This window comes from Heptranchias perlo, chromosome 21 (assembly GCF_035084215.1).
Source record: "Heptranchias perlo isolate sHepPer1 chromosome 21, sHepPer1.hap1, whole genome shotgun sequence".
Classification (NCBI taxonomy): domain Eukaryota; kingdom Metazoa; phylum Chordata; class Chondrichthyes; order Hexanchiformes; family Hexanchidae; genus Heptranchias; species Heptranchias perlo.
Genome location: NC_090345.1, coordinates 12,514,439 through 12,530,198, shown reverse-complemented (window position 1 = coordinate 12,530,198; position 15,760 = coordinate 12,514,439). Strand labels below are relative to the sequence as shown.

At 46.3% G+C, this 15,760-nt stretch overlaps 1 protein-coding gene across 1 annotated transcript in view; it reads left to right on the top strand.

Annotated features, from left to right (window-relative positions):
- cusr (Copper-only SOD repeat protein) overlaps positions 1-15,760 on the top strand; it is a 112,443-nt gene that overhangs the window by 60,356 nt on the left and 36,327 nt on the right. Inside the window, exons 6-7 of the mRNA XM_068002098.1 lie at positions 2,334-2,475; positions 11,298-11,421. Coding sequence (XP_067858199.1) covers positions 2,334-2,475; positions 11,298-11,421 — 266 coding nt within the window. The remainder of the gene's footprint in view (positions 1-2,333; positions 2,476-11,297; positions 11,422-15,760) is intronic.

Below are 15,760 nucleotides of genomic sequence, written 5' to 3'. Positions count from 1 at the left end.
AATCTCTTTCCTAACTTCTTAAAATCAGCCTGCAAGACTTCATCCCTCTTTTTACCTATGTCGTTGGTACCGATATGGACCACGACCTCTGGCTGTTCACCCTCCCCCTCCAGAATGTTCAGTAGCCACTCAGTGACATCCTTGACCCTGGCACCAGAGAGGCATCATATCATCCTGGAGTCACGTCTGTGGCAGCAGAAACGCCTGACTGTTCCCCTAACTACAGAATCCCCTATCACTATTGCTTTTCTGACCTTTCTCCTCCCCCCTGTACAGCTGAGTCACCCATGGTGCTACGGACTTGGCACTTGCTGCACTCTGCAGAGGAACCCTTTCCCTCATCAGTATTCAGAACTGAATACAGGTTAGGGAGTTAGATGCCCTCAGGGGACTCCTGCACCACCTGTCTGGTCCTCCTTGTCTGTCTGGCGGTCACTCAGTCCCTCTCTGCCTGCACCCTCTTAAGCTGTGGGGTGACCACCTCCTGAAACGTACTAGCCACATAGCTCTCAGCCTCACGACTGCACTGTAGTGACGCCAGCTGATGCTCAAGCTTCGAAATCCAGAGCTCGAGCTCCTCCAGCTGATGACACTTCCTGCACCTGTGGTTGTCCAACCCATGGGAAGCGTCTTGGAGTTCCCACATGGCACAAGATGTGCATTCAACGGAGCTGAAGTGCCCCGCCATGCCTCTATTTATTATATTATTAACTAAACTTAACAAAAATAAACTTAAAGACTTGAGAAAAACACTCACCAGAAAAAGAACACTCACCAGCTACTCACCAATCAGCTCCTTCCCTTGTGCTGACGTCACTTTAGGTGTTTTTTTTCTCCTCTCGGACTCTCCTCTCGCTCTCGGGACCTCCTTTTACACTGTGCTCACCTCACCGACTCCCCTCCTGCTCTCCGGTCCTCCTTTTACACTGCGCTCACCTCACCGACTCCCCTCCTGCTCTCCGGACCTACTTTTACACTGTGCTCACCTCACCGACTCCCCTCCTGCTCTCCGGACCTCCTTTTACACTGCGCTCACCTCACCGACTCCCCTCCTGCTCTCGGGACCTCCTTTTACACTGCGCTCACCTCACCGACTCCCCTCCTGCTCTCCGGTCCTCCTTTTACACTGCGCTCACCTCACCGACTCCCCTCCTGCTCTCGGGACCTCCTTTTACACTGCGCTCACCTCACCGACTCCCCTCCTGCTCTCGGGACCTACTTTTACACTGCGCTCACCTCACCGACTCCCCTCCTGCTCTCCGGTCCTCCTTTTACACTGCGCTCACCTCACCGACTCCCCTCCTGCTCTCCGGACCTCCTTTTACACTGCGCTCACCTCACCGACTCCCCTCCTGCTCTCCGGTCCTCCTTTTACACTGCGCTCACCTCACCGACTCCCCTCCTGCTCTCGGGACCTCCTTTTACACTGCGCTCACCTCACCGACTCCCCTCCTGCTCTCCGGTCCTCCTTTTACACTGCGCTCACCTCACCGACTCCCCTCCTGCTCTCCGGACCTCCTTTTACACTGCGCTCACCTCACCGACTCCCCTCCTGCTCTCCGGACCTCCTTTTACACTGCGCTCACCTCACCGACTCCCCTCCTGCTCTCCGGACCTCCTTTTACACTGCGCTCACCTCACCGACTCCCCTCCTGCTCTCCGGACCTCCTTTTACACTGCGCTCACCTCACCGACTCCCCTCCTGCTCTCCGGACCTCCTTTTACACTGTGCTCACCTCTCGGCCTCTCCTCCTGCTCTCGGGACCTCCTTTTACACTGTGCTCACCTCTCAGCCCCTCCTCCCACTCTCGGGACCTCCTTTTACACTGTGCTCACCTCTCAGCCCCTCCTCCCACTCTCGGGGCCTCCTTTTACACTGCGCTCACCTCTCAGCCCCTCCTCCCACTCTCCGGACTTCCTTTTACACTGTGCTCACCTCTCTGATTCTCCTCTCGCTCTCCGGACCACCTTTTACACTGCGCTCACCTCTCTGACTACCCTCCTGCTCTCCGGACTTCCTTTTACACTGCGCTCACCTCTCGGACTCTCCTCTCGCTCTCGGGACCTCCTTTTACACTGCGCCCACCTCTTGGCCTCTCCTCGCTCCCGGGACCTCCTTTTACACTACGCTCACCTCTCAGCCCCTCCTCCCACTCTCGGGACCTCCTTTTACACTGTGCTCACCTCATTGATGGTTGAGGTTGATGATGCTCTGTTTCCAAATTCAGATTTACCAACTGGAAGCACGTCAATGGACTACAGGCAATCTTTTAACGCAAGATCACTGGCTATTATTGGAAGTTAATTGATAATTTTTTCACTTGCGTTTGCAGGCCAGCTACCAGTACAGCTGTTCTTCAGCTTATCCTTTGCACTGTGAAGTAGGAGACTTGGCATCCAAACAGGGTCCCATAAGTCTTGGGAACAGACATTTGAAGAATGACATCAATCTGCCACTTAACGGAGATTTTACTGGTAGGTTTATGCCAAAAATGTGGACATATGTTTACTGAACTGTCACTCACTGGCATTACAATGTGTGAACTTGGAACTATCTTGTGTTTGGTTTTTAACATCTAAATAGTTTTTGCTTGTAATGCATTACTTATGCAAAATACAGCTGGTATCATTCAATACAAGATACATTTCAGGGCTAGAATCATAGAAAGGTTACAGCACAGGAGATCATTAGGCCCATCGAGTCTGTGTCGGCTCCATGCAAGAGCATCCAGCTAGTCCCACTCTCCTGCCCTATCCACGTAGCCCTGCAAATTTTTTCTTTTCAAGTACTTATCCAATTCCCTTTTGAAAGCCATGATTGAATCTGCCTCCACCACCCCCCCGGCAGTGCATTTTAGATCCTAACCACTCGCTGTGTAAAAACGTTTTTCCTCATGTCCCTTTTGGTTCTTTTGCCAATCACCTTAAATATATGTCCTCTGGTTCATGACCTACCACCAATGGGAACAGCTTCTCTCTATCTACTCTATTTGGACCCTTCATAATTTTGAATACCTCTATCAAATCTCCTCTCAACCTTCTCTGTTCCAAGGAGAACAACCCCAGCTTCTCCAGTCTATCCACGTAACTAAAGTCCTTCATCCCTGGACTCATTCTAGTAAATCTTTTCTGCATCCTCTCTAAGGCCTTCACATCTTTCCTAAAGTGTGGTGCCCAGAACTGGACACAACACTCCAGTTATGGTCGAACCAGTGTTTTATAAAGGTTCATCATGACTTCTGGCCTACCAGAGTAAAATAATATTTGACATGATTCAAATAATAAAATTGTGTAACCCAATCCTTTCTAAAAGATGATTCAATTGTAATACTATTTCTATTATAAGGTTGCTGGATCTTGCATCCCATTGTTAAATGAAACTGGGCGACATGGACATGTTGGGCCGAAGGGCCTGTTTCCATGTTGTAAACATCTATGAATACTTTGCATCCATCTTCACAGTAGAGGAAGAGAACAAAATACCATTGGTACAAGGGAAACTAAAAATAAAAGAAGAACTTATTGGATTCAATATAAGTATTAAAAATGGTAATGGATTAAAATCTTTCACTGTATTGGACCCCACAGTGCAGAATTACAGGGACTTTCATCTATTAGTGGGATTGGAGCTGGATCATTGAGCTTAATGAATTCCAACCTTACATGCTCCAAAGCCTGAACAAATTTCAATGCTATGGTTTACCCCTTCATCTTCTGTACCGATCTCCGACTCCCCCCACTCCCTCACGACCTCCGACTCCCCCCACTCCCTCACGACCTCCGACTCCCCCCACTCCCTCACGACCTCCGACTCCCCCCACTCCCTCACGACCTCCGACTCCCCCCACTCCCTCACGACCTCCGACTCCCCCCACTCCCTCACGATCCCCAATGACTCGACTCCCCGATGACTGAGCCCTCTGATCCCACCAGTGGCCCCTGATGACTGAACCCCCCGACGACCGACCCCCCCCCCATGACTGATTTTCCCCCCCCCACCCCCGATGACTAAGCCCCCGACCACCCAGATGACTGACCCCTTCGATGACCCCCCTCCATGACCTCGATGAATGAACCCCCCTGATGACTGGGCCTTCCTCTCTCCAATGATCCCCCCAATCTAACACTTACCTTTTCACGTCCTCTTCTTTCCTCTTCTCCCATCCTACTGAGGTCAGCCTCAGGTTGGCCTGTCAGGTAGAAAACGGTCAAAAAAAACACGTCCTTATGTCAAAATTGTACGGACGTCCGGGAAACCTGTACTTCCGGGTTTCCCGTGAGGAATTCCACCCTGCCTCCCTGATAAAATTAAGCCCCAGATAACTACAGACCTGTCAATCTAACGTCAGTTGTGGCAAATTACTAGAATCTGTCATTAGGAACAGAGTGACTGAGCACTTGAACAAATTTGAACTGATCAGAGTCAGCATGGTTTTGTGAAGGGTAAGTCATGTCTGACTACTTGAGCTGAATTTTTTTAGGGAGGTCACTAACATGGTGGATAGGGGAATGTCTATAGATGTTATCTGTATGGACTTCCAGAAGGCATTTGATAAGGTTGCGCACAAGAGATTATTAGCAAAAATGAAAGCGCACGGAATTGGAGGCAACCATGCGGCATGGGTTGGGAGGTAGGAGACAGATATTAGGGATAAAGGGTACATACTGTGAGTGGTGGGAATGTGACAAGTGGTGTTCCCCAAAGATTTGTACTGGGGCCTCAGCTTTTTACTATATTTATCAATAACTTGGATGGAGGAATAAGGAGTTGTATAGCAAAGTTGCAGATGTCACTAAGTTGGGAGGCACGGTAAATAGTGCAGGTGGGAGCAGGAAGTTACAAAGGGACATAGATAGATTATTTGCCATAGTTTTTCCCACTCACCTGGAGTTCAATATGGGGAAGTGTGAGGTCATCCATTTTGGATCCAAGAAAGACAAGGCAGAGAATTTTTTAAATGGTTGGAAACTAGGAACGATGGAGGAACAAAGAGACTTGGGTGTCCATGTACACAAATCACTAAAAACTAGTGGACAAGTACAAAAAGCAATCAAAAAGGTTAATGGAATGTTTGCCTCTATATCGCGGAGGCTGGGCTATAAAGGGGAGGATGTTATGATTCATAGCATGGGTACGGTAGCATAGTGGATATGTTACTGGACTAATAATCCAGAGGCCTGGACTAATAATCCAGAGTCATGAGTTCAAATCCTGCCACGGCAGCTGGGGAATTTAAATTCAATTAATTAAATAAAATCTGGAATTAAAAAACCAGTAATGGTAGCCATGAAACCACCAGTTTGTCGTAAAAACCCATCTGGTTCGCTAATTTCCTTAAGGGAAGGAAATCTGCCATCCTTACCTGGTCTGGCCTATATGTGACTCCAGACCCACAGCAATGTGGTTGATTCTTAATTGCCCTCTGAAATGGCCAAGCAAGCCACTCAGTTGTAAAATCTCACTAAAAAAGTCATAATAAGAATAAAAGCGGATGGACCACCCGGCATCGGACCATTGGGCACCGGACACGACAAAGGCAAACCAAGCCCAGTCGACCCTGCAAAATCCTCCTCACTAACATCTGGGGACTTGTGCCAAAATTGGGAGAGCTGTCCCACAGACTAGTCAAGCAACAGCCTGACATAGCCGTACTCACAGAATCATACCTTTCAGCTAACATCCCAGATTCTTCCATCACCATCCCTGGGTATGCCCTGTCCCACCGGCAGGACAGACCCACCAGAGGTGGCGGTACAGTGATATATAGTCAGGAGGGAGTGGCCCTGGGAGTCCTCAACATTGACTCCGGACCCCATGAAATCTCATGGCATCAGGTCAAACATGAGCAAGGAAACCTCCTGCTGATTACCACCTACCTCCTCCATGTTGAGCATCACTTGGAGGAAGCACTGAGGGTATCAAGGGCACAGAATGTATTCTGGGTGGGGGACTTCAATGTCCATCACCAAGAGTGGCTCGGTAGCACCACTACTGGCCAAGTCCTGAAGGACATAGCTGCCAGACTGGGCCTGCGGCAGGTGGTGAGCGAACCAACACGAGGGGAAAACCTACTTGATCTTGTCCTCACCAATCTACCTGTCGCAGATGCATCTGTCCATGACAGCATTGGTCGGAGTGACCACTGCACAGTCCTTGAGGAGACGAAGTCCCGTCTTCGCACTGAGGACACCATCCAACGTGTTGTGTGGCACTACCACCCAGCTAAATGGGATAGATTCAGAACAGATCTAGCAGCTCAAAACTGGGCCTCCATGAGGTGCTGTGGGCCAGCAGCAGCAGAATTGTATTCCAGCACAATCTGTAACCTCATTCCTCACTCTACCATTACCAACAAGCCAGGGGATCAACCCTGGCTCAATGAGGAGTGTAGAAGAGCATGCCAGGAGCAGCACCAGGCGTACCTAAAAATGAGGTGCCAACCTGGTGAAGCTACAACTCAGGACTACATGCATGCTAAACAGTGGAAGCAACATGCCAAAGACAGAGCTAAGCGATTCCACAACCAACAGATCAGACCTAAGCTCTGCAATCCTGCCACATCCAGTTGTGAATGGTGGTGGACAATTAATCAACTAATGGGAGGAGGAGGCTCTGTAAACATCCCCATCCTCAATGATGGCGGAGTCCAGCACGTGAGTGCAAAATACAAGGCTGAAGCACTTGCAACTATCTTCAGCCAGAAGTGCCGAGTGGATGATCCATCTCTGCCTCCTCCCGATATCCCTTCCATCACAGAAGCCAGTCTTCAGCCAATCCGATTCACTCCACGTGATATCAAGAAATGGCTATGGGCCCCGACAACATCCCGGCTGTAGTGCTGAAGACTTGTGCTCCAGAACTAGCCGCGTCTCTAGCCAAACTGTTCCAGTATAGCTAAAACACTGGCATCTACCCGACAATATGGAAAATTGCCCAGGTATGTCCTGTCCACAAAAAGCAGGACAAATCCAATCCGGCCAATTACCGCCCCATCAGCCTACTCTCAATCATTAGCAAAGTGATGGAAGGTGTCGTCGACAGCGGTATCAAACGGCACTTACTCACCAATAACCTGCTCACTGATGCTCAGTTTGGGTTCCGCCAGGACCACTCGGCTCCAGACCTCATTACAGCCTTGGTCCAAACATGGACAATAGAGCTGAATTCCAGAGGTGAGGTGAGAGTGACTGCCCTTGAATCAAGGCAGCATTTGAACGAGTGTGGCACCAAGGAGCCCTAGTAAAATTGAAGTCAATGGGAATCAGGGGGAAAACTCTCCAGTGGCTGGAGTCATACCTAGCACAAAGGAAGATGGTAGTGGTTGTTGGAGGCCAATCATCTTAGCCCCAGGACTTTGCTGCAGGAGTTCCTCAGGGCAGTGTCCTAGGCCCAACCATCTTCAGCTGCTTCATCAATGACCTTCCCTCCATCATAAGGTCAGAAATGGGGATGTTCGCTGATGATTGCACAGTGTTCAGTTCCACTCGCAACCCCTCAGATAATGAAGCAGCAAGACCTGGACAACATCCAGGCATGGGCTGATAAGTGGCAAGTAACATTCGCGCCAGACAAGTGGCAGGCAATGACCATCTCCAACAAGAGAGAGTCTAACCACCTCCCCTTGACATTCAACGGCATTACCATCGCCGATTCCCCCACCATCAACATCCTGGGGGTCACCATTGACCAGAAACTTAACTGGACCAGCCATATAAATACTGTGGCTACGAGAGCAGGTCAGAGGCTGGGTATTCTGCGGCGAGTGACTCACCTCCTGACTCCCCAAAGCCTTTCCACCATCTACAAGGCACAAGTCAGGAGTGTGATGGAATACCCTCCACTTGCCTGGATGAGTGCAGCTCCAACAGCACTCAAGAAGCTCGACACCATCCAGGACAAAGCATCCCGCTTGATTGGCACCCCATCCACCACCCTAAACATTCATTCCCTTCACCATCGGCGCACTGTGGCTGCAGTGTGTACCATCCACAGGATGCACTGCAGCAACCCGCCAAGGCTTCTTCGACAGCACCTCCCAAACCCACGACCTCTACCACCTAGAAGACAAGGGCAGCAGGCACATGGGAACAACACCACCTGCACGTTTCCCTCCAAGTCACACACCATCCCGACTTGGAAATATATCGCCGTTCCTTCATCGTCGCTGGGTCAAAATCCTGGAACTGCCTATCTAACAGCACTGTGGGAGAACCTTCACCACACGGACTGCAACGGTTCAAGAAGGCAGCTCACCACCACCTTCTCAAGGGGAATTAGGGATGGGCAATAAAAGCTGGCCTTGCCAGCGACTCCCACATTCCATGAACGAATAAAAAAAAAGTTGTATGGAGCCTTGGTCAAACCCCATCTGGAATACTTTGTTGAGTTCTGAGCACTGCATCTCATGAAGGATATATTGGTCTTGGAAGGAGTACAGCGCAGATTCACCAGAATGATACCAGGGCCAAAAGGGCTAAATTATAAGGACAGGTTGCATGGCTTATATTCCCTTGGGTATAGAAGATTGAGGGGCGATCTAATTGAGGTGTTTAAAATGATAAAAGGATTTGATAGGGTAGATAAGAGAGAAACTGTTTCCTCTGTTGGGGGAATCCAGAACAAGGAGGCATTATCTTAAAATTAGAACCAGGCCATTCAGGAGTGAAATCAGGAAGGACTTCATCACACAAAGGGCGGTAGAAATCTGGAACTCTCTCCCCCAAAAGGCTGTGGATGCTGGGTCAATTGAAGCTATCAAGACTGAATTCGATAGATTTTTGTTAGGCAAGGGTATCAAGGGATATGGAGCAAAGGCAAGTAAAGTGGGTCAAGGTACAGATCAGCCATGAGCAGAAGCTGCACTACAGGAATTAGAAGAGAGCCTTATCTCTATTCTTTTCTTCCTGCATTGGAGATAAATTTGTAGAGTACCATCCAATTCCTTGGAGTTCAGAGTTGTCAATGATGCCAGTCCTTCCTTCAGACTCTGGTACTGTCCTGTGATTACTTGTATTGTATCAGTTTTTGATTGTCCAATTTTCCATTATCCATTTGATGCTGCATATTATTGCCCTTATACTTTTATTGTGAGAAGTAATTTATGGTTTAGATGAAGATGGCCTACATACTGATCCTTTGCATAAGAAGATAAGAAATAGGAGCAGTAGGCGGCCATGCGGCCATACGGCCCCTCAAGCCTGCTCCACCATTCAATCAGATTATGGCTGATTTTCGACCTCAACTCCACATTCCCGCCCGATCCCCATATCCCTTGATTCCTCTCGAGTCCGAAAATCTATCCATCTCAGCCTTGAATATACTCAGCATCCACAGCCCTCTGGGGTAGAGAATTCCAAGGTTCAAAACCCTCTGCGTGAAGAAATTCCTCCTCATCTCAGTCTTGAATGGCCGACCCTGTATCCTGCGATTATGGCCCCTAGTTCTGGACTCTTTAGCCAGGGGAAATAATCTGTCAGCATCTACCCTGTCAAGCCCCCTCATAATTTTATATGTTTCAATGAGATCACCTCTCATTCTTCTAAACTCCAGACAGTACAGGCCCATTTTACTCAACCTCTCCTCATAGGATAACCCTCTCATCCCAGGAATTAATCTAGTGAACCTCCGTTGCACTGCCTCTAAGGCAAGTATATCCTTCCTTAGATCAGGAGACCAATAGTGTATGCAGTACTCCAGATGAGGTCTCATCAATGCCCTGTACAACTGTAGTAAGACTTCCTTACTCTTGTACTCCAAGCCCCTTGCAATAAAGGCCAACATGCCATTTGCCTTCCTAATTGCTTGCTGTGCCTGCATACTAAGTTTTTGTGCTTCTTGTACAAGGACACCCAAATCTCTCTGAACACCAACATTTAATAGTTTCTCACCATTTAAAAAATATTCTGTTTTTCTATTCTTCCTACCAAAGTGAATAACCTCACATTTCCCTACATTATACTCCATCTGCCACCTTCTTGCCCACTCACCTTAACCTGTCTATATCCCTTTGCAGACTCTTTGGGGGTGATTTTAAACCCCAAGAACAGGTGGGTTGTGGGTGGGTGGGTGGGAGTTGAAAATAGTTGTTTTTTGGGTCGCATCCGCAACCTGGCTTTATTTCCTGGTTTAACATTGGCGCGTAAAATTACAGGCTTCCCACTGGGAATGCAAAGTCCGAAAATTTTGCGGTTGCGACCCAAAAAACCAACTATTTTCAACTCCCACCCGCCCCCAACCCACCCATTCTTGGGGTTTAAAATCCCCCTTTGTGTCCTCCTCATGGCTTACTTTCCCACCTAGCTTTATATTGTCAGCAAAGTTGGATACATTACACTCGGTCCCTTCATCTAAGTCATTAATATAGATTGTAAATAGCTGAGGCCCAAGCACCGATCCTTGCGGCACCTCACTAGTTGCAGCCTGCCAACCTGAGAATGACCCGTTATCCCTACTCTCTGTTTTCTGTCCTTTAACCAATCCTCTATCCATGCTAATATATTACCTCCAACCCCATGAGCCCTTACCTTGTGTAACAACCTTTTATGTGGCACTTTATCGCATGCCTTTTGAAAATTCAAATATACTACATCCACTGGTTCTCCTTTATCTACCCTGCTAATTACATCCTCAAAAAACCCTAATAAATTTGTCAAACGTGATTTCCCTTTCATAAAACGATGTTGACTCTGCCTAATTGTATTATGATTTTCTAAGTGCCCTGTTACCACTTCCTTAATAATGGATTCCAGCATTTTCCCGATGACCGATATCAGGCTAACTGGCCTGTAGTTCCCTGTTTTCTCTCTCCCTCCCTCCCTTATTGAATAGCCGGGTAACATTTGCTACCTTCCAGTCCACTGGGACCATACCAGAATCTAGAGAATTTTGGAAGATCATAACTAATGCATCCAGTATCTCTGCAGACACCACTTTTAGAACACTCTTTTACAATGCTAGCAAATTTGACCATTGTCAGTCCTCTACAAGACCATCATTAATGCAGCACCAAAGGAGGTGCTAGGACTTAAGCTGCACCTGAAAGTTCCTAACACAACTAATTCATTAATGCAAAGTACCAACTGGTAACTTTACACAGCCCTTCTCCTGCTTGAGGAACAGTCTACTGGGCATTGCCATTGAATGGACCTCTATCATTTTGCTGAAGAACCAGGGTTGATGGCATATGCATGTTTTACCTTTTGAATAGAAAGTAATTATCTTTTGAATGAAAGGACAAAAATGCCAAAATAAACTTTAAAAAAACAGATAATGTTATAATTCGTTTCTTTATTTTTAGTTGTGGGCAGATCAGTGGTGATTCACAACAAAGGGCCTAGTGGAACCTTCATGGACTGTGCTAACATTGTCGCTGACCTTCCAGTGAAATCACTTGTTTTTCCAAATGTGAGCTTATTCAGCAGGTAAGCATTTGACTAAAGTGGAAAGCTAGGAGTAAGTTACAAATCAACTATATAAACAAAGATCTATTTAAAATTATAGGAAGAAAATATGAATCTTCTTACGATTAAAAAATGAAATGAAAGAAAGGAAGTAAGAAGAATGAAAGAAAGAAAGAAAGGTCTCACTGTACCTGTCATAGAGTGGCCACCTCACAATGCCTCCATTCTGTTACTAGAGCTTTGTGTTCCCACTCTTTCGCTCTCCTTTTCAGTCACTGATTATGATCCAGCTCCACATTGGAACTCACTACTGCTTCGATCCCAGACTTGAAGCCTTTGATGGGGCAGGGGGCAGCCTACTGTGTCTCTCCTTTTTGTAAGCAGATAAAACAGTGATAATTTGAAATAAAAACAAAGTGCTAGAAACATTCAGCAGGTTAGGCAGCATCTGTGGAGAGAGAAACAGAGTTAACGGGCAGGATTTTAAATGGGAAAAATGGGTGGGTTGGGGGCATTGAAGATTGCAACAATTTCAGACCTACCCCCAACTCGCCCATTTACGGTATTCACTAGGGCAGGAAGAGGGGCGGACAACCAACCCGCTCTCAGGAGGCGGGTTGGTCACTAAAACCTTTTAAGGAGGCGGTGGGCCTCCATTTTGAAAGGTTTCGCGATTTCAAGTTCTGGGGCTGGGATTCCTGGGCCTTCTCCTTCACACGTGAGAGGAGGCGAGAAGACCCAAAACTGCAGGTAAGTGCCTTTATAGCACTGCTTTTGGACACAGAGGAGCAGGAGTGCCACCCCCAGGCCCAACAAGCCTACCTGCAGCAACGCCACCCCATGATCGCCGATGCCTCCCCAATGATCGCGACCCCCCACAACCATTGCGACCCCTGCGATGACCCCAATCCCGACCCGACCCGACCCCCCGATGACTGGCTGACTGACCCATCCCCTGATGGCTAACTCCCCCCCCCCCCGGTGACCCGCACGCCCCCTCCCCTCCCCTCCCCTCCCCTCCCACCTCCCATCTCCCATATACATCCATACAATCTCAGACTTATCTCTTCCTCTTCTCCCGTCCGACTGAGATCAGCCTGTCAGACGGGAAACCGGCAAAAAAAATAAAAGACGTCCTTATGTCAAAATCGTAAGGACGTCCGGGAAACCCGTACTTCTGGATTTCCCGTCCGCGAATCAACCTCCCACCCCCCTTCCCGGCTCCAGGCTAAAATTATGCCCAATGTTTCAGGCCAATAACCTTTCATCTGAACTGGACAAATCAAAACAGTGGTAATTTGTCGCTTTCATAATTTTCTTCCAATAAAAACCTAAGAGACAGATCCCACACAGTTCAGTGTTGATGCTTTTAAGTGAATCCTCTCCACTGAATGACGCATCTTAGAAAAAGGATTGTTTTAACCTGCCTGTAGGTCCGATTGGCAGTGGGCTGGAAGCAATCCTCTTTCTGTTGCTGTCCCTCCCCATAAAAAGGGAAAAGCCAGGTAGGGACCAGGAAGACATGAAAAGCAAGAAATATAGGGTTACATACCCACATACCCATAAAGATATGTGCTCCAAATCTCTTCCCCAACCCAAAAAAAAACCTTACCATGAATGAAAACTATTTGTTATACAGAAACAGGAAATAGTCTTTATTAAGGCACTGTTGCAGTCCTTTAATTCCTTTATTCTGAAATAATGTTTTGTTTTTAATGGTACCTCTGCTGTCAACAGTTACTGTACGGTATGAATATACCACAATGCACTTTCCCCACTTTCTATTCCTGATTTGTTTTTAATAAAATGAAAATTAGGAAAAGACAAAGGTAAAAATGGTACTCGGAAAGGGGCGGTGCCACTACACTAAGCTGTCAGGTTGGCTTGGTTCCTGGAATAAATTCTAGTCAATGCCATTCATATCAGCCAGTGGAGAGATTTGTGTTGCAGCAAATGATGTTTCTGTCACCGTGCACACTTTTACAATACTGCTTTCACGCTTTGATGTTCATTTTTAATGAAAATTTACATAAAATTAAACAGTTTGACAGAGATGATTTGGGAGATGGAATTGCTTCACCAGTTGTGTCGAGATGAATTTTTGGTTAATTTCTATTTGGTCTCATTTTGTTAGGCTTATAGTAAGCAGATCATATTAACACCTGGGATACAGCATGCAAGCAGTGCAGCTAATTAGGAAGAGAAAAAGAATAACAGAAGATAGTTAACAACAATACTTTGCATTTATATCGTGCCTTCAATGTAGAAAAATGTCCTAAGACACTTCACCGAGGTGGAATCAGACAAAAATGGACGTCGAGCCAAAGAAGGAGATATTAAGAAGGATGATCAAAAGCTTAGTCAAAGAAGTGGGTTTTAAGGAGGGCCCAAGAAGAGGAAAGGTGGGTAGAGAGGCAGAAGAGTTTAGGGAGAGAATTCCAGAGTGTCAGGCCCATACAACTGAAGGCACAGCTGCCAATGGCAGGGTGAAGAGAACGGGGAATACACAAGAGGCCAGTGTCAGTCAGAGGAACAGAGAATTGTGAGGGGAGTGGGGATTTTAGGGCTGGAGGAAGTTACAGAGTTAGGGAGGGCAAGACCTTGAAGGGATTTAAACACACAATTGAGAATATTAAATTGGAGATGTTGGGGGCCAGGAGCCAATGTAGGTCAGTGAGGACAGGAGTGATGGGAGAGTGGGACTTGATGCGGGATTGGACAGGCAGTAGAGTATTAGTTGAACTGAAATTTACAGAGTGTGGAGGATGGGAGGCTGGCCAGGAAATTAAGGGAAGATTTAGGAACTGCCAATTATGTGCAGCTGGAGTTTAGTCGGCTAAAACTGCACAACTTACCAGAGCATTATTGAGCTTCCCGAAGCATGGACAGCTGGAGCTACTCTAACAATTAGTCTATTAAATTGCAGGATTATCTAGAGCTGAATGGAAGGAGTCCCAGGCACAATCTCCCTAATCCCTTCCAGGTTTTATCAATGATTCATCAGCCAGACTGACTCAGTAACAGTGTCCTGGTATAGTACAGATCTGTCTGGCTCAGGTATCGGATTATCAAGTCTCCCAATTCCAGGCATATTATCATGGAGTCAACTTGACCGTAATAAGTCCCCACTTACAGGTTGAAAATAATCTACTGGCAGTATTTTTGTAGCAGTTGATGACTTCCTTTGTAACTGATATTGAAACAGCTCTATTATTTCATTACAGATTATTTCTGTTAAATTTAAACTCAGCACAATTTAACTCTATATACCATTTCTGTTCAATCTGAAGTCACCACAGTTGTTCACTCAATATCTGATAGTGTCAGGGAAACAGGTTCATTATTTGCAACCTGCACACTACATATCCTGATAAGCTTTTGGAAAGTCACAAAAATGTTTACGAAAAGCATTTTGTACACAATTCAACATTGCAGAGTTTTCTGATATTGGTTGAAGGTGCTGAGCAATTGCCTTAGATAAAATTTTGTGCCAAACATATTCTTCATTTAAACAGGAACTGATGGTGTCCTCTGAATTCGACAGGAGTATTACGTTGGAGATTGATATTTCCCAAGCAGCTTTTTTTTAAGCGAAATCCTGTTTCTCACCACTTACTCCGTGTGATTGGTTCAGGGGGATGGATATTTTTAATGTTCTTCCCCTTGTTTATTAGTGAAAAAATTGCATTAAAGACCCATCTGCTAGAAATTGTCATGTCAGCTCTCAAACTCATACAAAAGGACTCAGCTAATGTTAACAGTGGATCCATCAGTGATTGATTTACTTCTCAGTCCTGGATGGCAATTGGGAGGCATCAGTAACTTTAAAGCTCGATGCTGGCTGTGTACTGCTGTGTATGTAGATGACCTGAACTGGCATTGATAGTATCTGATCAGCAATTTTTCAAGTTTGAGATCAAAGAGTACTTGGGGAAGCACTTCACACCAGTGATCTTTTATATCATCTTACAGTCTTCTATTAAAAGGTTCACAGGTCATTGGACCCATTAGCTCATTCTCTGTGATTACTGTTATCATCTTCCTTTTCTCCTCTTTGCTCTCTTTTTTTCCAATCTTACTCATATGCCTCTATTTCTTCAGTTCTGAAGTTACATACCTGAAACATCAAAACTTGCCATTTTTATTCTCTCTTTACATACATGGACTGACCTCCTATATATTTCCAGCATTTTTTGTATTGATTTCACATTGAATGTAGTTCTCCTGCAATACAAAACTGTACCCTTTAACAGATACAAGTGTATCATTTAAAAAAAAGTGTTACTCCCAAATAAAATTAGATGAAGAAATTAAAGATGCTGGGAATATTTTATATGTTTCCAGTTTTACTATAGATACC